General features: G+C 41.1%; 1 protein-coding gene across 17 annotated transcripts in view; it reads left to right on the top strand.

Annotated features, from left to right (window-relative positions):
- Positions 1-23,660, top strand: part of nbeaa (neurobeachin a) — a 107,134-nt gene extending 83,474 nt beyond the window's left edge. For 2 of the 17 annotated variants that reach the window (XM_034199469.1, XM_034199477.1), the window contains 30 exons: positions 85-443; positions 1,184-1,320; positions 2,467-2,621; positions 3,856-3,982; positions 4,938-5,057; positions 5,925-6,058; positions 6,924-6,985; positions 8,712-8,776; positions 9,228-9,336; positions 10,578-10,744; positions 11,805-11,929; positions 12,014-12,163; positions 12,603-12,739; positions 12,899-13,016; positions 13,652-13,754; positions 13,993-14,108; positions 15,068-15,180; positions 15,552-15,692; positions 15,795-15,914; positions 16,409-16,561; positions 16,695-16,859; positions 17,265-17,354; positions 17,986-18,163; positions 18,996-19,067; positions 19,316-19,471; positions 20,020-20,190; positions 20,299-20,400; positions 20,678-20,874; positions 21,051-21,202; positions 22,002-23,660. In XM_034199469.1, the coding sequence (XP_034055360.1) occupies positions 85-443; positions 1,184-1,320; positions 2,467-2,621; positions 3,856-3,982; positions 4,938-5,057; positions 5,925-6,058; positions 6,924-6,985; positions 8,712-8,776; positions 9,228-9,336; positions 10,578-10,744; positions 11,805-11,929; positions 12,014-12,163; positions 12,603-12,739; positions 12,899-13,016; positions 13,652-13,754; positions 13,993-14,108; positions 15,068-15,180; positions 15,552-15,692; positions 15,795-15,914; positions 16,409-16,561; positions 16,695-16,859; positions 17,265-17,354; positions 17,986-18,163; positions 18,996-19,067; positions 19,316-19,471; positions 20,020-20,190; positions 20,299-20,400; positions 20,678-20,874; positions 21,051-21,202; positions 22,002-22,092 (4,085 nt within the window). In that variant the 3' untranslated portion in view covers positions 22,093-23,660. Of the gene's footprint in view, positions 1-84; positions 444-1,183; positions 1,321-2,466; positions 2,622-3,855; positions 3,983-4,937; positions 5,058-5,924; positions 6,059-6,923; positions 6,986-8,711; positions 8,777-9,227; positions 9,337-10,577; positions 10,745-11,780; positions 11,930-12,013; positions 12,164-12,602; positions 12,740-12,880; positions 13,017-13,651; positions 13,755-13,992; positions 14,109-15,067; positions 15,181-15,551; positions 15,693-15,794; positions 15,915-16,408; positions 16,562-16,694; positions 16,860-17,264; positions 17,355-17,970; positions 18,164-18,995; positions 19,068-19,315; positions 19,472-20,019; positions 20,191-20,298; positions 20,401-20,677; positions 20,875-21,050; positions 21,203-22,001 lie in introns of all 17 variants that reach the window. The other 15 variants (XM_034199464.1, XM_034199475.1, XM_034199471.1 and 12 more) reach the window with 11 other exon arrangements.
- Positions 23,661-23,901: the final 241 nt, after the last annotated feature.

Genomic DNA, 23,901 nt, shown 5'->3' on the forward strand with positions numbered 1-23,901 from the left:
AAAGATGAGAAAGAGAACAGATGATATACATTTCTTGGCAATACATTACTCTAAAAAATTAACTTTTGTTGTGTGTTCCTTCAGAGCACCCATCCACAGGCTTCTCTGACAAACAGACCCCAACCCCCGTGGACGACTCTCCCCGCGCTGGCCTCCCTCACACGGACTCAGGCATCGGAGAGGAGGGCCATGTGGCCGGGTCCCTGAACGGCTCGGAGATGGGCCTGGGGCTCGGCCTGGGCCTGGTGGGGAGAGAGACGGACAGAGACCGAGACAGAGAGAGAGACATGGGGGGAGGGGGCACCGACCTGCTGTGTAGCCTGTCTGACGTCAGGAGGTCACAGGAAAGCCTTCTGGACTCGCCCCACAACCCCAACGTCAGCCAAGCCCCGCCTTCCTCCATCTCCAGCATCAGCCAGACCAACAAAGGCATCAATGTCAAGGTCAGACCGGCTGCAATCTGTCTAAATGTGTTCATAGAGATAAAGCATTTGGTCCAATGTGGTTAGGAAATGCATTTACTCAACACATGCAGCCTTGAGCAATTTAAATTAGGTTTGCATAATTAAGACAAATCTGTATTTTTAACTATGTCATTAGACCTACAGTAGAGCCGCAACTATTCATTATTTTTGTAATAAAATAATTACCACATTTTTGTTGAATAATCAATTGATCTTTAAAATGACAGACACTTGTGAAAGATGTTTGTCCCAGTTTTGTCCAGTTTTGTTGATATCTTTAAATGTTTTGTTTTGTCAGTGGAAAGCGCCAAAGATATTCCTGTTTTTGAATTAACAAAAATACTTGAAGGATTAATGGATTATAAAAGTAGTTAGCTGCTACAGGATTAGTTGACTAATCGTTGCAGCCTTAGTTGAATCCCCTAAAACTGATTTTAATGTTAATATCTTTCCACATATGCACCTTTCAGTGAGGTTATATACGGTTATGTATCATTATATCATATGCTCTTTTCTGACTCGTATACATTCGGAGTTTACTGCTGGAAATATTTTCTTTGTTGTTGTTTCAAAGATTTTTTGGACATTTCAAAGCCTACATTAAAAGCAACATTACCAAAGTCACAGTCAGCCTTTTAAAGAAGTGATTATGTTAAGCCGTTACATTCCTCACAGCTTGTCCTTTAGTCACCAGGAGGGTTTTTCCCTCTGAAATGCAGGAGATCCTGAAGAGCTTGGTGGCAGCTCCAGTCGATGGCGGTGATTTGGGACAGGACTCCGGGCCGACGCCCTATCACCCCGACCCCGCCCTGAAAACACACCCCATGCTGCCCATGCAGTTCCACTCCTTCGACAGGTCAGTCCCACCAACTGTTTGACCTACAAGAGGTGGAACATAGACAGAGATATCAGAGACAGTACCCTCTGACACATCCATCAATTTATAGATTTCTCCAATCAATACTGGTCTTTTGGAGATGTGTTTTAGTGTGCTGCTATTTGTCAAATTTGCTTAACATCAGTTTTGGAAAAACAAAGGACGCAGAAATCAATTATTTGATTAGTATTTAGAACATGACCCCCTCCTCTTTGGATGGTTACATTGACAAGCTTACGTAATGTGCTTTACCTAGTCACATTGATCTTCTTAGTGAAATCCATATAGAGATTTTGGATATTGGCTTGTTGGTTTTTTCTAGCTTTTATTGTCATTAAATATGTGTCATTACATATGTATAATATATAAACAGACACATTTAATTGGTAATTCAAAATGGAAAACAATGATTTATTTGTAGTAGCAGTGATACTCTGAAATGACTCAGATTACATTTGTATACTAGATTTTAGACTCTGTCTTAAATTGTATAGGGAAAGAGATTCTGCTGCTTAATGATAAAGTCTTTGAACATGACAGGACCAAATCTAAGCAGGCTTCACATTTCCCTCTCTCCTCCAAACTGTTAACATAAAGCCTCTCTGCTGCTGAGTGATGGCCTGCTCATATCTCCTGTGCATCACTTAGTCTCCTAGATCCTGCTCTCTGTCAGTCCTTGAGAGCTCAGTTATTGATTGTAGAGTGTGCATAATAGATCACAATGGTATTTATGTCCAGCTCCAAAATGTCCCCCCCATGTAAATGTCTGACTCATGAAGACAGGCGAAATACATCTGATTTATATAAATAATGGCAATTAAACAGAATTGTGTGATAGTAAAGAAAATATGTTAGTTATTCTAAAAAACCACACCTACATAGCCTCTAAATATAATGACATCAGATTGTATGTGCTATATAGCGATACACTGTAACAATTCTTCTTCTTAAAGCTTAAAAAGAGGTTACAACTATTTTTAGTTGCTTTGTGTATTATATTTATAGTGGCATAAACCAACAGTGGCATACATACAGAGGCGATATGACACAGAGAAACATTTGATAAAAAGAGTAATGTGTGTGCAGGTTTGTCTGACTGATGCCTTTTTGTCTTATCTCCAACAGGAGTGTAATGGTTCCAGTCAAGAAGCCACCACCTGGCAGCCTGTCAGTCAACACGGTGGGCACGCCCACCACCAGCGGATCAGCCGCCGCCGGCAGCACCCCCAATATATTTGCTGCTGCAACAGCAACCCCCAAGAGCATGATCAACACTACAGGTGAGAGATAACACAGATATAGTGCACTCGTAAACAACATTTCTACACCACCACAAACGATTTAGCTCATTATTCTTAAAGGTGGGGTAGGTAATTCACTTCAGAAACACTTTTTGTTATATTCCATGGAATGCTCTTAACATCCCGATAGCAATGAATACATGAAATGCTTTGACAATAAATACATTAAAAAATGTCATCTGTGGAAGCCGTAGCGCTGTAAAAAGCACGACTAATCATTTTAACCGGCCCGGCTAAAATAACTGGATGGTCTACCTGCCTGTCAGCCTTCCATCTGTGCACAAACTTATCTCGTGCCCTCATTGGTCATGTGCGCGTTCGTGTGTGTTGGAGGAGGGACTCTGTAAGGAAGTCTGAAGGAAGGGGCATATTTTTTTCGGCTGCGTACTTTCAAATTCTAGCGCACTCGAGCTGGTTTCTCCATTCTTACCCACCCTACCTTTAATCTTATACATTATCATATATAAAATATATTTACGCGCATATATTGTTGCACTGCATCTCTTTAGTGTGCGTAGAGGTAGCAGGCATTCAGACAGATGGCACTTGTCCCAATCCTGTTTGTGTTAAAGGCCTCCAGCAAATCAAAGGCAGCTCCATGAAGCACGGCTGAGTTTCTTCTCTTGATATAAAACTCTTTGATGCTTTTCTTTGCTGTCTTTGACAGCCAGAACAAACTACAATAGAAACAAACTGAACCATGGCACTGGCAGATGCTTCCCAGATTAGTTTGAACCTATTTCAAGGACAGGAGCCAGATCAATGAAGGCGCAGACCACTCATCTGATGCTGAACATAGAAAGATAACACAGGAAAATCATGCATTAGATATTTTTTTACCCAAATATGGTATCAAGAAGTGTAAATGAATGACAAAATTGGAATCAAATGCACATTTGCGGACATGTGGGTTTGTAATCAAAGCTTTTTCAGCCCGTCAGACATATTAGACTATATCATACCTGCATAATGAACCAAGGAAGGGATTTGTTTCCTGGAATGGATTCTGTATATTGATTGCAAAGCTATTTTCATAAACGGGGGCCATTACCCGAAGACAAGCAGCAGCTCGTCTGGTGAAATACTATCCAAATTGAATTTGTTTGCCGCTGTATAATACGTCTTTTCAATTGTTATCCTGAACAATAATCACGGTCATGCTTGATTCATGTTAGAATAATACAGATGTTGTATCACTCTCTGTCCTGTCTAGGTGCCACAGACTCTGCCTCCTCTTCCTCCTCCTCTTCATCGTCATTCGTCAACGGTGCAACTAGCAAGAATCTGCCAGCTGTCCAGACAGTAGCACCCATGCCAGAAGACAGCATGGAGAATATGAGGTCAGAGCACTCCACACGACAAAGCTCTTCATCACTTCATCCATTCACTTCCTTCCCACTCTTTCTGTTTTGTCACCCCCCTCTGGCATTTGTTTTTACATTGATATGTAAATGTTTTCCACTTCATTCCTGTCCCCCTATTACTTCACAATTATGGTCTTCATCTTTCCCAAAACAAATTCACTAGCTCACTCTCAAAGTCATTAGTTATATAATACAGCAGGGATAGATTGGGGTCAACTGGGGGGCACACACATGCTTTTTAAATCCTTGGTAAACCTGATTACAGAGGATACTAGCCATGATCATTTTTAAGAACGTCAGAAGCAATGTCAATTCAGGAAATGTTGTGACAATTGACATAAATAAAAACAAAAATGACTAATTTCTACCAGGTGACAAATTCTTCATGAAAGGTCAAAAACACCATTTCCATATTAAGTGATTAGACATAAATAGGATATTGAATTGAATCCAATATATATATATAGTCTACTGAAAGCTAGTATAACTACTCTGTGGACACTCACACACACTTTCAGCTCACCTGCACGCATCCCACCACCGACACATCTCACTCAGTCTACACTACTGCTCTTCATCACTGACATGGCAACTGTTTAAATGTCACTCTTAGAGAATGTAGACTACTGTGTGAGAATCCTAATTGATTTCTTATTTGAAAGCATGTAACTACATTTTCTATAATCATATGTTCTTCTATAGAGTTGTGTTTCCATAATGTGTATAGGCACTCCCTAATAAATGTAAGTATGGTAATATTAAGTGAAATAGTAATACAGAAGCAGTAATAAATAATTCACTGTAGCAGTTTGTACCGTAGCATTTCTCTTTAGAAAGTTTGTTATTCCGTGTGCTTCTGAGAGCGCACACGCATTTAAGAGCGTGTGTGCGCTTGTGTTCTTTAATCAGTGTGTGTGTCTTTGTATTGCAGTGCCTATTGTGAGGTGGCGCAGTGTGCGCTGCGCAGCGGTCAGACGCCCCCTGAGCTCAAGTCTTTTAGCTCTCTGGCAGGCTTCCAGGCAGCTCCCCGAGATGCAGGACAGTGTTTTAGGCAAGGAGATGCTCTTCCTGTCCCCACCCCCCCCTCTCCCCCTCTCTGCCCCACCTCCACCACACACCCTCGTCACACTAAGCCCAGATTCAAGATCAGACCTGAGTTAAACTGTCTTTGCAAATATCTTGCGGCGACATTTTGCTCAATCCGACTCAAATTCCTGTTCCAAATGTCAACCGTCTGCTTCTCTGAGCAGCTCGAAACTAAATTAAGATTTGTGAACACTAATGACCCAGGTCTGTTTCAGAAGTCACATGCTTATAAGAACAATAATATGCACTGCCATATTTTAGTCTCTTCATACTCTTCGTCTATTACTTTCTCTATTTGTCAACTGAACATAGAATATATATTCATTTGCTCTGCATGTCGTCTACACACAAACATTTAGATGCGTAGCACAAGACACAATACATGCATTATCTTCCAATGCAGTTTACAGTAGGGACTTTTTTTGTGCAGGTTTTACACAATTCCAGCTGCACTCATCCCACAATATTAAGTTAATAAACAATAAGTCTTAAAATGAAAGTACCATTAACCTAACTCTACCAAAACTAACCCAACCATAGTGCTTTCCTTCCAATCCATCATTACTTACGTTTAAATTCTGTAATGTTTTGTGTCTTCTGTGTCCATTTTAGCCATTTTTCAATTTCTCTCTCGTCTCCTGTGAATATCTTCTCCATTGCTTTCCTCTGGTTCCGTTTTCTCACCTTCCTCTACACATTTCTTTCTTGCATGTTTTTCTCGCTCCCTTTCTCACCTACTGTAAGTACCCTGAGTGTTTCCTTGTTCTAATCTCATCTGTTTTATCATCACTCCTGTTCCCTTCATCTTTCTCTCACTTTTTTCCCACCACAGTATCACCACCAAGTTGGAGCGCGCTCTGGAGAAAGTGGCGCCCCTGCTGAGAGAGATTTTTGTGGACTTTGCGCCCTTTCTCTCCAGGACGCTGCTGGGTAGCCATGGGCAGGAACTGCTCATAGAAGGTACAGGTGCTGTACACGGCTCCTTTTCTCTAACTGGCGTCTCTCTGTGGAGTCTCCCCATTCACTGTCCCTCACCGCGATGTTTGTGTGTGAGAAAATAAACGTGCGATTGGATGAGTGGATGTTTTTCTGTGTGATGAGTGATTGAATGAGAGGGTGAGTGTCTCTGAGCTGGCTGCTTCACTCATTCGTCAAGCAGGTATGAAGTCAGTATTTTACACTATTTTCAAACAGCTAGTTAGATAACGACATCAGATGATGTTGTTTTATCAATAATACTACTGGTATTACAGTGCTGTACTAAATGTGATGCATTCTTGTCTCTGCCCACCTGCTTCCTGGCGTCCTGTTTTCGTGATCCACCGTCTCAATGTTCTCTCCCTCTCCTCCCTTCCTGCTCTTTCTCCTCCCTCCCCTCCCCCTACTGCCTCCTTCTTCATCTTTCTCTCTACTGTTTGTTCCTGTCTTCTCCGTTGCATGCTTTTTATAAACTTGACTATGATGACTGTATACAAGAGCAGAAACCACTGACACTACAGTGCGTTCTTTGATGATATTTTTGTATTTCGAGGCAGTTTGTGAGTGTGTGTGTGTGTGTGTGTGTGTGTGTGTGTGTGTGTGTGTGTGTGTGTGTGTGTGTGTGTGTGTGTGTGTGTGTGTGTGTGTGTGTGTGTGTGTGTGTGTGTGTGTGTGTGTGTGTGTGTGTGTGTGTGTGTGTGTGTGTGTGTGTGTGTGTGTGTGTGTGTGTGTGTGTGTGTGTGTGTGTGTGTGTGTGTGTGTGTGTGTGTGTGTGTGTGTGTGTGTGTGTGTGTGTGTGTGTGAGAGAGAGAGAAAGAAAGGTTCCTGACTGCTGTATGTCTCTGTGCTGCAGGTCTGGTGTGCATGAAGTCTAGCACGTCTGTGGTGGAGCTCGTAATGCTGCTCTGTTCTCAGGTTGGTACCCCCTCCTCTCCCCTTTCTGTTTACTGCCCTAACACATATGTTCCACTTTTCCAAAGCATGTCCAAACCCTTAATTTGTCTAACCTATTCTAAAAGTGATAATTGTTTTCCTTTTCAATAATCGCCTGAGTCGTTAACACACAGGAAGCTTTCGGGTTATTGATCTGCCCTGTGGGTGAGCGTGTAATGAGCGCATTGCAGATGTAATATCATATCAACTTATATGCACCATCACATCAAGGCCACAAAAAACATCTTCCATGACAATCACATGCATATAAAGTTTTCCGACAGGATTTTACTTGAAATAACGATATCAAAGCCTGAAGGTCCCATTGACAGTATGTCTATCTTCTTGAATAACACTCATAAGAAGGAATTACAAAAAAGCTACTTACCACTACGAGCTTTCTCCTGAAGTTTCCTTTTTCTTTGATACGATGAAGTTTGTCTCCCAACTATTCGTCCTCTAAGAGCTCTTGTCCTTAGAGGAACCCCTCAGATTCTTCAGCTCTTCTACTCCGCTTTCTTCTCTCCTCTTACTGCTTCATCTTCTACAGAACCATCAGACTCCTCTTATTTTGCCGTCCATTTTAACTCAGTGTTTCGGTGGCGACTGCTTTCATCTACTACCACTTCAACACTACCCGTCCTCGCACCACTCCCTCTCCTTTCCCCCTCCCCTCCACTCTCCCTCTCGTCAGCATGTATAGTATTACCCCAGGCTCCGGCCTCGTCTGCCATTAGATGCCCAGGAGAGCGAACCCTCGCCCAGATATCGATCCTCTGGGTGGGGGGAGGGGGGGTTGTAACAGGAGATGATCCCACGTGTCCTTCACAGGCCTGAGAGCTGCTGGAGCTAATGGAGCTCTGATAGTTTGAGGCTTTCAACAACACTCTCATCCTGCTCAGAAGTCTCCACTCTAATATGCACAGACACATAAAACACTCGCATACTCTTAGATGGGTGCTTTTTTATTGGCACTTAGAAAGCTCTCCGGATGTTTCTCCATCTTTATTCTGTGCTGTTTTGTGCTAGTGTACCTTACACTGGAGATGGTTAATGATGGGTAGGTGTATTTCTTCTTGAATAAATCAATAAAGCTACTATTCTTCTCAACTCTTACATTTTGATCAGCTGATAAACTGCCAAAAACACATTCGGCTCTGTGACAATGTGACATTTAGAGACATTTATGACGTATCTTATTTTACCAAGTTCATAGAAGCAGTTGTTAGCAATGAAATGAACATCTTAAGTCTCTGGCTCACTCAATGCTAATTAAATATGTACTAAAAAAAACTGAAATATTTAAATGATATAGTAAAAACTAAATGAGGGTCTAACCAACACATTTAAAATAAGGGATAATACATATCATTGTGATACAAAATAAAATACAGGTATATAAGTTAAACAGGAGGGACAAATGCATAAACTGAAAGGAGACAGGAATGTGGTTAATGTGTAATGGTAAAATTACAAATACAAATATACACTTGTAAAACATAAGTCAAAGTATATAATAAAAAGTATGCATGCACAAATATAATTTGAAACATTGCCTTTCTGGACAATGTTTCTAATTATGCTGGTTTATGGCAATATTTCATTCACATTTGTCACATGTTTGTAAGTAAATATCTTGATTCCTTAGGCTTTTCCTACACACAACACCTTGTCTTACCATATAATGTTCATACTGTGTATCTTGTAGGAGTGGCAAAACTCCATCCAGAAGAACGCAGGCTTGGCCTTCATTGAGCTCATCAACGAGGGAAGGTAATCCATCACACAGACTGCACACCATCCCATAAGGCTTCCTGTGATTCACACATTAACCGCAACACTGTTATCACTGCCTAACAACTAATGGTTATTATAGAGCCCTAATGAGAGTCTTGCCAGGATAAGTGCACAGTGCCATGTGTTGATTGCAATTAACCGTACAGTGATGGTCTTATTTCAGTGCCTTTCTTTTATTAGAAACTGTATTGTACATAATTAGAGTAAACGCAAAAAACGAAATATTTAAACATCCCGAAAAAGGATTCTAACTTTTAAACAAAGCTGTTTATCCACACAAACATTAGCTTCAGCTGCAGATAGACCAGTGTTATTGATCTAATTTAGGACAATGTATCATATTGAGGGAAACTTTCTTCTTCCATTGAAACTTGAAGGTGATGCTAATACCTGTTATTTGTGTTACTCTCTTCCCCCCCGTCACCAGACTCCTGTGCCACGCCATGAAGGATCATATTGTACGTGTTGCCAACGAAGCAGAGTTCATCCTAAACAGACAGAGGGCAGAGGATGTACACAAACACGCTGAATTTGAGGTAAACACATAGAGCACCGGTACTGTTTGTGACATCAATAAAGCCTCCAGGGAACAAGCTTTGTTTTTATTGTTTTTTGTTACAATAATGAGCAGACAAACGGTATGAAAGCAGACAGGGTCATCCTGGGTAAAAAGAAAATGCTTACTATGTTGTAGAAAATATGATATATAATATGCATACATACAATACGTACTTGCACACACATCTATACAATCGTATACACATTTATCTCCTTAGATGCTCCAACAGTATATGCATACCAGGGTTTCCGCTAGGATTTTTTCTTGCCGGTCAAGTGTCCGGAAATAATTTATTTTACTGGACAAATTTGAAACTTACCGGTCATGTTTCAATAATAAGAATAAGAATGGTGTAGCAGAGTTTCCGTTAGCATGTAATTACCGGAATATGACCGGATATGCTGATGTTTAAAACTCATTTAATGGGGCTCATTTTTATATTGCTTCAGTTTATAATCGTAACAGATCGAAAAGTTCAGATTCATTTTTCAATAAATGATACGCTTCCACAAACAACATAATTATTACATTCAAACAAACTACTTATAGTAGATAAAGTACATTATTCAAAAGTTTACATTAACTTTGAATAATAACACGGGAGAAATAAACGGATCCTTCAGGTGATCATGTAGAGCTGTGTGTCTCAGTCAGACTCAGCAGCTGATCTGATCTCTCTCTCGCGTCCGGTTACACTTCACTCACGTTTATGTCCATATCGATCAGATCCAGCTCTCCTGATCGGCCTTTATAGAGAGCACCGATCAAACTATTAAGAGTGAATATCGGCCGATAATGACCGGCGGCTGATCGATGAGAGCATCCCTAATTATTACCGGACATTTTGACCGGCAGGTTTTGAATTTACCGGTTTTTAATCAATTTGACCAGCTAAAAACCGGTAATTACCGGCTAACGGAAACCCTGATGCATACGTGTATACATATTTAGGCATGTAGGGCTAACAAAGGCAGGGTTACATCACACTATCAGGGTCTTTGGGCCACTTTGTCCACGATTGACCTTTTAAATTCTCTGTCCTGGCTCTATGATTCTTCCATTTACAGATGAAGCTCGGTGTATTTGGTCTTAGTACAGGGTTAAGTAAAGCACATTTTCAAAACACAGCAAGTAGGTGATAGGACATCAGTTGGGTACTCCTTGTTTTTTTACTGTTTCTGCATCCTGTATAACTCTTTCCCTCTCGCTCTCCTCCAGGCTAACTGTGCCCAGTACGCTGCGGACCGGAGAGAGGAGGAGAAAATGTGTGATCACCTCATCAGCGCAGCCAAGCACAGAGATCATGTGACCGCTAACCAGCTGAAACAGAAGATCCTCAACATCCTGACCAATAAGCATGGAGCGTGGGGGACAATGTCACAGAGGTGAGCGCGAGATGAGAGGAACTGGGTGTCCAATTATACCCTGCCACATTTTTAGATTGCTGCTCCACAGGATGTCATTTGATAGCAGACGTTACACAGGGAACACTTCTTGCATATAATGAGAAAATGGCATCAGTATGTGAAGTGATTATTAAGTCAGCACCATCCATCATGTTAGGTCCATATCACTAAAACACATTACCACAGCAGATTATGGCTTTTATCTGTGTAAATGTAGTATCATATATTCAATCATTTAAGTTGCAGCAGAGACTTAGAAAATCTATTTCTAGTTTTTAAATTCTAGATACAGTCAGTGCTGAAATAAAGCCATTTATAAAAGAGGACATGGTGTTATTAAACATAATTAATTGTACAGCACACACCCACACAGAGAGACAGCTAAATGCTAACATCGTAGCTGCCAGCTGTGTAAGAATGATCGTTTTATTTAGCACACTCAAATACACACATTTAATCAATGATGGCGTGCTATCCAGATCTGCCTCCAGACTTGGGAAGGACACGGATTTAATTTGAGGACATGTGACATACAGCATCTGAATCCTGTCTCCTCCTGTCACTGTTGATTAGGTACATTGTACTGTGTATGCTGTTAGTAAACAACTTTTGCACAGCGGAAGCTTTAATTAAAGTGAAATTGCATCTGAAGTTCTCTGTCCTCAATTATATTTTTCTGTTTGTTAATATTAGCATAGTGCTGATGAATAGTTTCACACTTACATGTCTAAACCTTGCTTTTCATATTTTTTCTTTGGGCTGTTATATGTTTATTTTTTCACAGTATTTGAAGTCCAGTTATTGGTTTTTGTAGTGTTGGATTTTTTTATTGTAAACTCACCTTTCTGCTCAAATACTGCCGTTTTACCCAATAAAGTGGGACCTTTTGACTGTAGGAAATTAGTTCTGGAAGTAGCTAGCGTAAATGTCAGCTGTAACTTCAACTCCAACTTCATTGCCCCTAAAGGAAAAGTCTCAAAATGCACCACTGACACCACTGAAATTACTAATTTAGGTTCTTTTCCTTTGACGTCTTCAGCCAATTACACGACTTCTGGCGTCTAGACTACTGGGAGGATGACCTTAGGAGGAGACGGAGATTTGTGCGAAACGCGTCTGGATCCACTCACGCAGACGTGTCCCTTAAAGCTCTGGAGGAATACAGTCAGTATTTTGTACCAATTTAAACATGTTGTCAATATCTACATTTTGCATATACGGTAACTCTCTAACATAAACTATAAACAGGTACAGAAGAAGAAGAGGAGGAGCTAAAGTCGAAGAAAACCTTCCGCAGCCAATCAGTGGTCACCCAGAACCCAGAGGCGGAGCTTATGCTGGAGGGAGACGATGACGCCGTCAGCCTGCTGCAGGAAAAAGAGATTGATAACCTCGCTGGTGAGATTCACTAACACACGCACACACACACACACACACACACACACACACACACACACACACACACACACTCACACACATATACAGGCACAATGCTACGATCCAATTGAAGTGTAAACTGTCTATGACTCTTGTTTTTAGTCCGTTTCCGTCCAAGACTTTTTATCTCCAAAGGCAAGTAACGAGTTTTGCAGCCGCACTAACCATCCGGCTGATTTGCTGACTCAAGAAGATTTAATCATAGTTAACTAAGAACTGACAAAATATCTAATTTAATTAATTTCTTGCTCTTTCTTACGACACACCTGATCGAGTGTTCACTCTATTAAAGTACATTTCATTATTTGTTGTGTGTGATGATTGCTTACAACTGTTGTGTGTACTGAGCCTGTCAGTGCTGTGTATGCTTGAAGTAGTAATAAGTCATGTATCCCCCCAGGCCCCGTGGTTCTGAGTACACCGGCTCAGTTGGTAGCTCCAGTGGTGGTGGCTCGAGGCACTTTATCCATCACCACTACAGAGATCTACTTTGAGGTGGATGAAGAGGATCCTACATTCAAGTCAACTGATGCTAAAGTAAGGGCAACCTGTTTTTTATTGGATCTTTTTCTTCAAGGAAAAGTGCTTCGCTTTGAATGTACTGCTTCTCATTTATTCAAATGATTTAATGTATTGTCTATATAGATTTTTCTTTATGTTAAAATATTTTTTTCAAAGGATGTCCAACCCCAACAGGTACTGGCCTACTCGGAGGGTCTGCACGGTAAATGGATGTTCAGTGAGATCAGAGCCGTGTTCTCCAGACGCTACCTGCTGCAGAACACCGGACTAGAAGTCTTTATGGCCAACAGAAGTAAGTCTGCAGATTTTTGTATTACTTACATTAATTCACATGTATTGATTTATCAAAACGATGCACCAGCCACTGATTTTATTTATTGATTATTTGCCCTTAATGTCAACTTGTCAAGCCTATAAATAAATAACAAGTAACATGCCAGAGTTAGCAGAAATACCACATACCACTTTTCTCCAAGTCTTGAAAAGTGGTAATTACTTTAGTCTGCAAAGCATTAAAATAGGTATATTAAAAAGTATTATTATAATTTGAATAAACACTAATAGTACTGAATAACAGACTGGCTAATTAAATACCCAGTATGCTTCACTTCTGCAACTCGTATATCAGCTGTACAACTTTATTAATATGTTTATACAGGTATGTCATTAGGGAAGTATTTTCTGTAGATTGGACCTTGAGAAATTGAAGAGAGTGGTTGCAAGTGATGCACAACTCATGGATTATTAGCTGCTGCATCATTTATTGTGTACGAAAGGTCAGAATGAAAAGCATTAGCACTGCCTGGGCTCTTGTATCCCGGTGCAACCTCCCATACTAATGTCCCCACTACACGGTAGCTTATTCGCTGTTTGGTGCAAGTACCCATCTTTAAGCTGATTATATCTCGTTTCTTCCTCTTTCTCCAGCGTCTGTGATGTTTAACTTCCCTGACCCGGCCACGGTCAAGCGAGTGGTCTACAGTCTCCCCCGGGTTGGGGTAGGAACGAGTTACGGCCTGCCACAAGCCAGGTAGGTGCTGCTGGTCCTTCACTATCCTGGGTTGGAAAGAAATGTCTTCCTGGTGTGATGAAAATAATCTTCAATATGTGTGTGTGTGTGTGTGTGTGTGTGTGTGTGTGTGTGTGTGTGTGTGTGTGTGTGTGTGTGTGTGTGTGTGTGTGTGTGTGTGTGTGTGTGTGTGTGTGTGTGTGTGTGTGTGTGTGTGTGTGTGTGTGTGTGTGTGTGTGTGTGTGTGTGTGTTTCCCAGGCGGATTTCTTTGGCTACCCCTCGTCAGCTCTTCAAGTCGTCCAACATGACGCAGCGCTGGCAGAGAAGAGAGATCTCTAACTTTGAGTACCTCATGTTCCTCAACACTATTGCAGGTAAAGCCCACTTTCAATCCTATTTCTTGAGCTGACTGCTAAGTCTGTTATTGAGGATCTTAGACTCAAAATAAGATATGGACGACAAGTGGTCCCACAACACTATCCTCTGTAGCCTTCTTTGTTTTTATTTTTGAATAAGTTGAGAGAATACTTCCAGTATTTTTCTATTTTTTCTCTCTTTCTACTGTGTGATGTTGACATTTTCCAGTGTGACTGCTACGAAGATTTTAACTGATGCAACGTTATTTCGGTGCTCTGAGATGTCCTGTTCTGTGTCGTTCTAAAATACCTACAAAGCCAGAAACTGCAGGCTATTTTATGAATAAAAAAGGCCTGTGTATAAAAAGACTGTATTGAAGGGAGCAGATAAAGACCTGGAAGATTTGAATAAGATAAACCTTTGTCAGCTCCAGCTCAGCTGCAGTTTTCACAACAACAGTCACCAATGTGGTCTGTAAATAAATATGTATACAGAAATATATCAATAGGAGCAGCCACAATGACAATGGACAAATAGGAAATAATTACGGCAGTTAAGCATTTGCTATTTTATGTGTTCACTTCTTTTTAAATATTTGAACATATCTATCAATAAACCAATATGTCATAATATATGGATATATGTATGTTATAGAAATGAAAGGCTTTAACATGCTGTATGCTGGTGTGTAGCAGTTTTGTCAACAGCGTGTGCTTTTATGACTCCCCCATGTTGAAGATATCTTTGATCACACTAACATACAACCGCGTTACATTTTAATTCCAAGTCTGGCACCTAATCTTTGCCCCCCAATCAGCGAGTTCTCATTAATTAAACGTTTGAGCTTTGATTTGTTATATGTAGCAAGTACAACTCAAACTGATGTAGTAATGCACAGATCAAACTGGCACATCTCAGGCCTAAAATCACTACAATAATAATGTTTTCCTCTCCCATCCACCTTTCGTTCCTGTAGGGAGGACCTATAATGATTTGAACCAGTACCCCATCTTCCCCTGGGTCTTGACCAACTATGATTCAGAGGAGCTGGACCTCACTCTACCTGGAAACTTCAGAGACCTCTCCAAGGTTAGAGCACTCTGACACACAATATTTTCTCCAACAAATAACGTGTGCTACTCAAAAGATGCTCTAAACCCAAGAAAAGGCTGTAATACAGGTCAAGCCGTACCACCAAGGCTTAGCAGAAACATTTCCTAGTTGCATTTTCTCCAATTAAAGTAGAAAAACAAAGCCACATAAGACTGTGGATGTAATTCCCTGCTTGTCCTCCTACAGAGGATCAGAACATTCACAGAATTGTTAGTTTTAGTGTAAGATTTCACTGTTCAAAAGCACATGTATGACTTGCTCTCTGTAAGGAAAAGGAGAAACCTGCATGTATCGTTTCCTGTTTGATTGTTGACTTAATTCTAATATTTCTCTCGGGTTTCCCTCAGCCAATCGGTGCATTGAATCCCAAGCGAGCAGCGTTTTATGCCGAACGCTTCGAGACGTGGGACGACGACAGCACGCCTCCTCACCACTACACCACCATGTACTCCACCGCTCATTCCACACTGATGTGGATGCTCAGAATAGTAAGTACCTGCTGCTCTTCACACACTTACAGACTTCGACCTTCCGCAGCTGCTTGAGCACATGGCAGTTTAAATTAATTTGTCTGTTCAATGTGCCCGCAGGAGCCCTTTACCACGTTTTTCCTCAACGCTAACGATAACAAGTTCGACCATCCGGAGAGAGCCTTCTCTGGCATCGGCTGCTCGTGGAGGAACTGCCAGAGGGACACAGCTGATGTCAAGGTAAGAAGTCCTGATGGGCTGATGGGACGGTCCTACGGAAGTGACTAGTCAAGATTATTAATAAAACAATAAAAACTGTAAACTGAAATTGCCCAGAATTAGGAAAACCCAACAAAAACACAATGACGTGAATGCATCCAACGCAAGTGCTTGTCTATTTTAAACTACATTTGCAAATAAAATGTTGCAGAGTTTGAGAAAATAGTTTCATTGTAGCTTTTATTTGAACGTCTCTAAAAGTATAAGTGTAACCACTATAGCCCTGTATCTTAAACCAAGGGTCAAACAGCTCATACGGTCATTCGATAAAAAAGTCTTTAAACTTTAAGATTCATTGGTTTCTGTTCTCTGCAGTTTATATTTAGTTCTCTGAGCTTTTTTTCTGTTTGGCAATGTTTAATTAGCTGAAAATATTCAAATTTCTGGAGGAAAGGATAAGGAAAGTCCTATTTTTATTTTAAATAAACAATGTTTTATTCTGTTTTATCCATCAGGAGCTGATCCCAGAGTTCTACTACTTGCCTGAGATGTTTGTGAACAGTAATGAGTACGAGCTTGGGGTGCGTGAAGATGGAATTTCTGTGTGTGACGTGGAGCTTCCTGCTTGGGCCAAGAAACCCGAGGACTTTGTCCGCATCAACCGTATGGTAAGAGACAAGGACAGTCATTTCCAAGGAATATAAAAGCTGAAAGAAGGCTAGTTGTCTCTGCCTTTGAATCCACTTTGATAATAGTCTTGACTCTCTTCCTTCCTCTCTCTGCCCCTGTGACCTCCACCAGGCGTTGGAGAGCGAGTTTGTGTCCTGCCAGCTTCACCAGTGGATCGATTTAATATTCGGCTACAAGCAGCGGGGGCCAGAAGCAGTGAGATCCCTCAACGTGTTCAACTTCTTGTCCTACGAGGGATCAATCAACCTAGAAAATGCAGATGCTGTGCAACGTGAGGTCAGTTTCCATGGCAACATTTCACTCTTGTTTGACTCCCAAATTGATTATCACAGTGCAGAAATCTTCCCTTGGTGAGTTTCTCATTCAAGATCGTATGGTAGCATCAGATCGATGTAATGTCTAAATCTCTTAGATAAATACTCACTCGATATATACTCCCTATGGCGGAAGGAATGGTTCTCTAGAGATACACTCAAAGTACTTATATTACACGCATATGCTTCATGCATACAAAAAGACAAACTAAATAAGCTAATAAGAAGGCAAAGATATGTGGCTTCACTCAACTAGTTTGTATGTTTCTCAAAAGTGTGTCTTCTCCTGTGTTAACCCCCTCTCTCTCTCTCTCTCTCTCTCTCTCTCTCTCTCTCTCTCTCTTTCTCTCTCTCTCTCTCTCTCTAGGGGATTGAGTCTCAGATCCAGGCGTGTGGGCAGATCCCCTCCCAGCTGCTGATCGAGCCCCACCCACCTCGCTCCTCGGCCATGCACCTGGTGAGAACACATCCTTGAAAAACCTGCATGGGTTTCAGTATCATAGCAGTAATCTCCCAGTATATGCTTTAAAAACACCTTCGTAAAACAGCAAGTCAGCTGTTCTCCCATACTTTTAGCATGTTCTTAAGGCCAATGTCTTGAGAAAATGTTCACTATTGGAACAGGAAGAGCGTTTTTCCCAGTATGTCTATCTTTTATAGACAGGTTGATTTGTTTTTCCTATACTTCAATTGAGAGATGTTATTACATACACGTATATGTAATGCTGCTAGCCCTGCCCTGTTAGCCTCTCTCTCCTGCCTCGCCCTGAGCAGAACGAGGCCTCAGTGTCTCCACATCAGAGCCATCCATGTCTCCCCTACCTGTCAGTCCTGCCCCCCGACCAACCTGCGCCTCCACCTCCTCTCCAAGGCCTAGCCCCCCTCAGTGTGTGTACCTGCTCTGACCCTGAGCTCCCACTAATATACCTTTTCCCGTCCCTCCCCCTGTTCCATCTGTTCTGTCTCTCCCTCTACCTCCGTCTCCATTTCCCCGCTCCGACCTCCCCTTCCCTGCTCTGCCCCCCACCCCTCTTCCTCTCTGTCCCTCTCTCCTTCTCTGTCTGTCTCACCAGTGTTTCCTTCCCCAGAGCCCGCTGATGTTTAAGGATCAGATGCAGCAGGATGTCATCATGGTGCTCAAGTTCCCCTCCAACTCGCCCGTCACCCACGTGGCGGCCAACACGCTCCCCCATCTCAGCATCCCAGCAGCCGTCACCGTCACATGTAGCCGGCTGTTTGCCGTCAACCGCTGGCACAACACAGTCGGTGAGAGCACCAAGAAAATACATTATAATGTGGAAATAGAAACCATAGATCTTCATTTAACATATTAAGTTATCCCCCTTTGAGGAATGGAACTGGACATTGCATTATCTGAACAGAATAAAGTTTATAGTTTTGTTATTTGACGATTTTGAGCATCTTGAAACTACACTATGGCAATCCCTTAATAATACAGTAACATACAATTGGTCATTAGTCAATTAATCAATAAGTCTTAATAACAATTATTAATGTATCAAGGAAAACAGCCACAGACATGCTGATTCCAGCTTCTCAAATGTGATTAGCTGATTTTTCTCTTTTATCAAATGGAATCACTTCATTTTAAAAAAGATTGATCAGACCAATGCAATTTAAATTCATTACATTATAAAGACTAAATTATTGAAGGATTGATACAAAAATATTCATAAAAAACACCCAAGGAAAATAATATCATGCTATATTCTATGCTATGTATCATCTATGCAATTAACACTAATTTATGGAAGCCTGCAGTGCTTTAAACCCCGGGTGAGAGTTTACTACTATGTTGTCCACATGTTGACAAAGAAATATGTGTTAATTAAACCCTCAATTAACCTTTAATGACCTAATTAGCAAAGCAGGGTATGTTTAATGAATCGTGGTAGTGTAATTACGGCGGGCCATAAGGCAGCCCTAGTGACTTTAGTTGTGAAGATTTTATTTTCAACATTATCCTGCTGTAGCGCATGCATCACAGAGCACTCGACTAGGGGATTATACGAGAGCTTTACGATGTGTGTATGTGCGGGTGTGACTTACTTTAATGTTTTTACCCTTTATCCTTCAGGCCTCCGTGGAGCTCCGGGATATTCCCTGGAGCAGGCTCATCATCTGCCCATTGAGATGGACCCTCTCATAGGTCAGTGCGCTAACACCTCCACAGCATATTTAATTGGTTTTATGTGATAACGATAATATTTTAGAACCAAGTAGTAGGGCTTAATTAAATATATAACATGATATATTAGGGATTTGTGCACATATTACTGAGTACCAGGCTGTAATACTAACATGAGTAATAAAATATTATGAAAAGTTATTAAAATGCTTGTGAACCATATGGCATTACGCTGCCCTTATTAACTTACGCTTTATGTTCCCATGTAGCCAACAACTCAGGCGTGAACAAGCGTCAGATCACTGACCTCGTGGACCAGAGCATCCAAATCAACACACACTGTTTCGTGGTTACCGCCGACAACCGCTACATCCTGGTCTGCGGCTTCTGGGACAAGAGCTTCCGTGTTTACTCCACTGAGACGGGTAGGTTTGGTATTATTCAGAAAACCTGTTGAGCATTGTGTTTAGTCTAAATGTACCAGCAGGTGTTTTTAAAAACTCTATAAAAGCTGCAATCCTGTCATAGGTCCTAGTTTGAATAAAGATAATGTGTGACTCATTGTAATTTTATTTAGATTTTTGTTTGGATATTTCATCAAGGGGAGATTTAGATTTTTCTTTTCACATTATACACTTGGGCTTACACCTCAAATTATTTTTCAGCCTAGAGATTTAGTGATTTATATTTAGTGACTCTATGTTCCCTAACATGCATGTTTAACCCATGTATTTACACCTGGCAGTAAAGTAATCATGAATAAACAGGTTCTAAAGTGCGCACATCCGAAAACAAATGATAGTTTCTGGATACAGAAAATCCTACTAACTAAGTTAAAACTGGTGGGAGCTTTATTTACAGTGTTCAGATGTTTCGTTGGATTCTTGCCTTAGTTAATCACCCTTGGCCTACAAAGGTATGATTACTGTAGAGAGCACAGTGACTTAGCCTCGCTCCTCGTTCCTCTCCACAGGAAAGCTGACCCAGATAGTTTTCGGCCACTGGGATGTGGTGACATGTCTCGCCAGATCAGAGTCCTACATCGGAGGTGACTGCTACATCGTGTCGGGCTCCAGAGACGCCACTCTTCTTTTGTGGTACTGGAGTGGACGACACCACATTATCGGGGACAACCCTAACAACAGTGAGTGATGACTTGATGGAAACAACATGTTTGTTGGACACTCGGTGTTCAGACAGCAGTACAGGTCCCGGAGATGTATGGTGTCTCTAACTCTGTTTTCTTCTCCAGGTGACTACCCCGCTCCCAGGGCCGTACTGACAGGACACGACCATGAAGTGGTGTGTGTGTCCGTCTGTGCAGAGCTGGGACTGGTCATCAGTGGAGCTAAAGGTTTGTGTGCCCAATTTAATTTTCGATTTATAGATTATTTTCACTGTGAGAATTGAATAAAAGATAAAATATTGAAATGTTAGAACCCGATACATAACAGCCGCAAAGCCATTGGACAAATGACCTGTAGATTGCCCTCTCATATGTTGTTTTCCCATATGTCGTTGTTTTAATTTCTATTAGAGGTTAGGCTGATATTTCCTGATCCCTCTACCGTCAGCAGAGCTAATTGAATAAAATAACTTCTTTATTAATTCGCTCTGGTCTTGCTTCTCAGAGGGCCCATGCCTGGTCCACACCATCACAGGGGACCTTCTTCGGGCCCTGGAGGGACCAGAGCTGTGTCAGCGGCCCCGCCTCATCTCAGTGTCCAGCGAGGGCCACTGCATCATCTACTATGACAGAGGCCACTTCTGCAACTTCAGCATAAATGGAAAACTCCTGGCACAAATGGAGGTCAATGACTCCACACGGGTAAGGCAGTCGGAGTTAATACTGTTCATTTCAACATACTGTAATATTCATTTTGGTGTATATTCATGCATGAATCCTGTTTTTACTTACCAATAAACAATGCGATATACTGTTATTCAACACAATGGAGTAGTTGAGCCTCTTTTGACCCCTCTCTATTCTCTTTCTCTCTCCAGGCGATCCTGTTGAGCAGCGACGGACAGAACTTGGTGACAGGAGGCGATAACGGAGTTGTGGAAGTGTGGCAGGCGTGCGACTTCAAACAGCTGTACATCTATCCAGGCTGTGATGCAGGCATCCGTGCCATGGACCTCTCACATGACCAGAGGTAAAACAGACAGGCTGTCACTCTGAGAGTCAGTAGGATAATTGATAGAAGTTCACTATTGTTGTGAAGGAAACTGGGTCACCAGGGGGCAGCAGAGAATACTGAATAATCAGTAACTGTGAGGTTATTTTACCCAAACCTCAGATGATGTCCTAGAGATAAATGCAATGGTTTAATGCAGGGGGGTCCAAACTTTTTTCACCGAAGGCCACATACAGAAAAATATACAAAGGGCTGGGCCACTTACTAGAGGTATATTGCCTCATAAGTTCAGTTATAAGTTAAAAAATCAATCAAATGTAGGTCAATTATTCTTGATACTTGAAAATGCAGCGTACATCCTAGCTCTCCATAGGGTTTCATTTATTGTGTTGGCAGCTCATTCCTTAAAACAGGAGCTTCAGACTGCTTATAATAAGAGGAAATATGAAGGGTCTATTTCAAGGTTGTTATGTAAATGTGTTATTGGGCTTTTTCTTATCAACTTAGATATGTTAGAAAATGTTTTCAACTTTAATTGCCTGAATTTTATTGAAGATTTGGCTTTTTAACACATGAATACTGTGTAATATATTTGAACATATATATTTGAGAAGTACAATATAAGACAAGCAGAAGTTTCATTTGTGGGCCATATTCATTATACTTTTTTAATTAGCTGAGGGTCGATTCAAAAATGGTCCGTGGGCCGCATTTGGCCCCCTTGCCGTAGTTTGGACACTCCTGGTTTAATGTATGCAATTTTCCAAAAGTATGTGCATAGTTTGGATGTGACTTACTGTTTTTGCTCTGCCCTCAGGACTCTGATCACTGGCATGGCATCCGGAAGTATTGTGGCATTCAACATAGACTTCAACCGCTGGCACTACGAGCACCAGAACAGGTACTGAGGTGGACAGCATGAGGATGGGAAGGATAGGGAGACGAGAGAAGAACAAAGAGAGGAGGTGAAGCATTCTGCTGTGTATCTGCGACACGGGGAAACTGAAGGTACAGAGAGGAAGGAAAAGCAAGTGCCGGCTCTAATCCCTTGTGAAGTTTACTTGATTTGAGGATGCGACAGCGCTGGTGGAAATAACTCCCTCTGTGCATACGTGTACGTACACATACGTGTGTAACCACAGACACATAGTACCCCGAAGATACACACCAAAACCTGCTCATAAAATAGACTGCAGAATGGGGGAAAGTCAAGCAGACCTTGTAGAGGTCGTTCATACCCGTACCACTCGCTGGACTGCTGCAGTTGCTGTTCCTGGTACGCTTCATGCTTTATAGACAAAGAACTTAAGTTTTCTTGTGTTTTTCTTCTCTATCAATTTTGTTCTTTACTTTTCCTTTGAGGAGAGTTCAGTCAAATAATGATTTGGTTGAACTGTAAATTAAGACTCCTTCAATGTGTCTCAACTGATTAGAAATGGTTAGAAATTATCCAGCCCCGCCCACTCTTCAAAAAAACGGTGCTATTGGCTTGATCTTAAAATTCACCCTTGAAAAAATGTCTGGGGTTATGATTATATTTTATCTGGTTTTATTTTATTTTATAATGTTAATTTGATGTTATTTTATTTTTCCCTGCAGCAGGGTTAAGTCTGATTCTTATGTAAATAAGGCTCTGCTTCCTTCAGAGCCAACACGTGTTCTTTCACTACACAAACTGCGCTTATCACCTTTAATTTATTAATGACTTGCTGTATGTAAAATATTGTGTAATAATTATTATAACGTTGACAAGATTGATGATAACGGCAGTGTCAAGGATGGTGATTATTTTGCCGGAGATGGTAATGATAAAGAGATCTTGCCAGTGCCACCAAGGATGACAACCACGAGACTGAGATGATTTCCTTTGTATATTTGGTGATTGTTTTGTCAAATATGTACATAAAGTCTTGGTTCAGGCTCGGCAAGATTGAATAAGATTGAAAGCGCAAAGGAAACCTTCACTTACCCACATTTGTTGATTATTTAAAAGAAGAGAATCAAATCAATGTAAAAGTTTGTTTTGTATTTGCACTTTGCACCAATCACATATCATTATTTATTAGCTTGGTTCTTTCTGGTCGGCTGCCATTTTGTTTAGGTCCATTTCCCCTTCGGGATTATTTGTGCATTGATGTTTGTATTTAAAGCGTTGAGCTCATGTGTGATTATTAGGTTTTACAACCTCACAGTTGTAAGCAATATCATGATTCTGTAGCTGATAGAGGTGGAAAGGAGTGAGGAGAGGGGATGAAATGTGAGAGGTACTGTATGTGTGAAGCCATCTTGATCAAATGCGCACATGCACATACTCTATCGACAGGTTCAACTTACGTATCCAAAAAAAGGTTAAATATTTTTGGATCTATGAAACCCTAAAAAACTATTGTATTCATGTTTTATTGCAAAGATGTAAAATATGACATGTGTGAGTTGAAAAAAAAATCATGATAAGAAAAATAAAATATGCAAAGAATTTGATGACTTGACTTTTCATTGGTGACACATTCTGTTTCACCGAAAGCTTTCTTTTTGACTTCAAGACAACGGCACTGCAGAGTGAGCTCTAACTGCAGATTTAACAAGACACCGGTCTGAAAGGAATCCTGTTTCTCAAAAGATTTCAAGAGCCTCTCGAGTCCAAATGTGCACTTGACAACATTGTCGAACTACCTTTCATTTCAAATGCCTGTTACTGTCAGTCACTTTCTGCAGCA

The sequence above is a fragment of the Gymnodraco acuticeps genome, unplaced genomic scaffold (assembly GCF_902827175.1).
Source record: "Gymnodraco acuticeps unplaced genomic scaffold, fGymAcu1.1, whole genome shotgun sequence".
NCBI lineage: Eukaryota > Metazoa > Chordata > Actinopteri > Perciformes > Bathydraconidae > Gymnodraco > Gymnodraco acuticeps.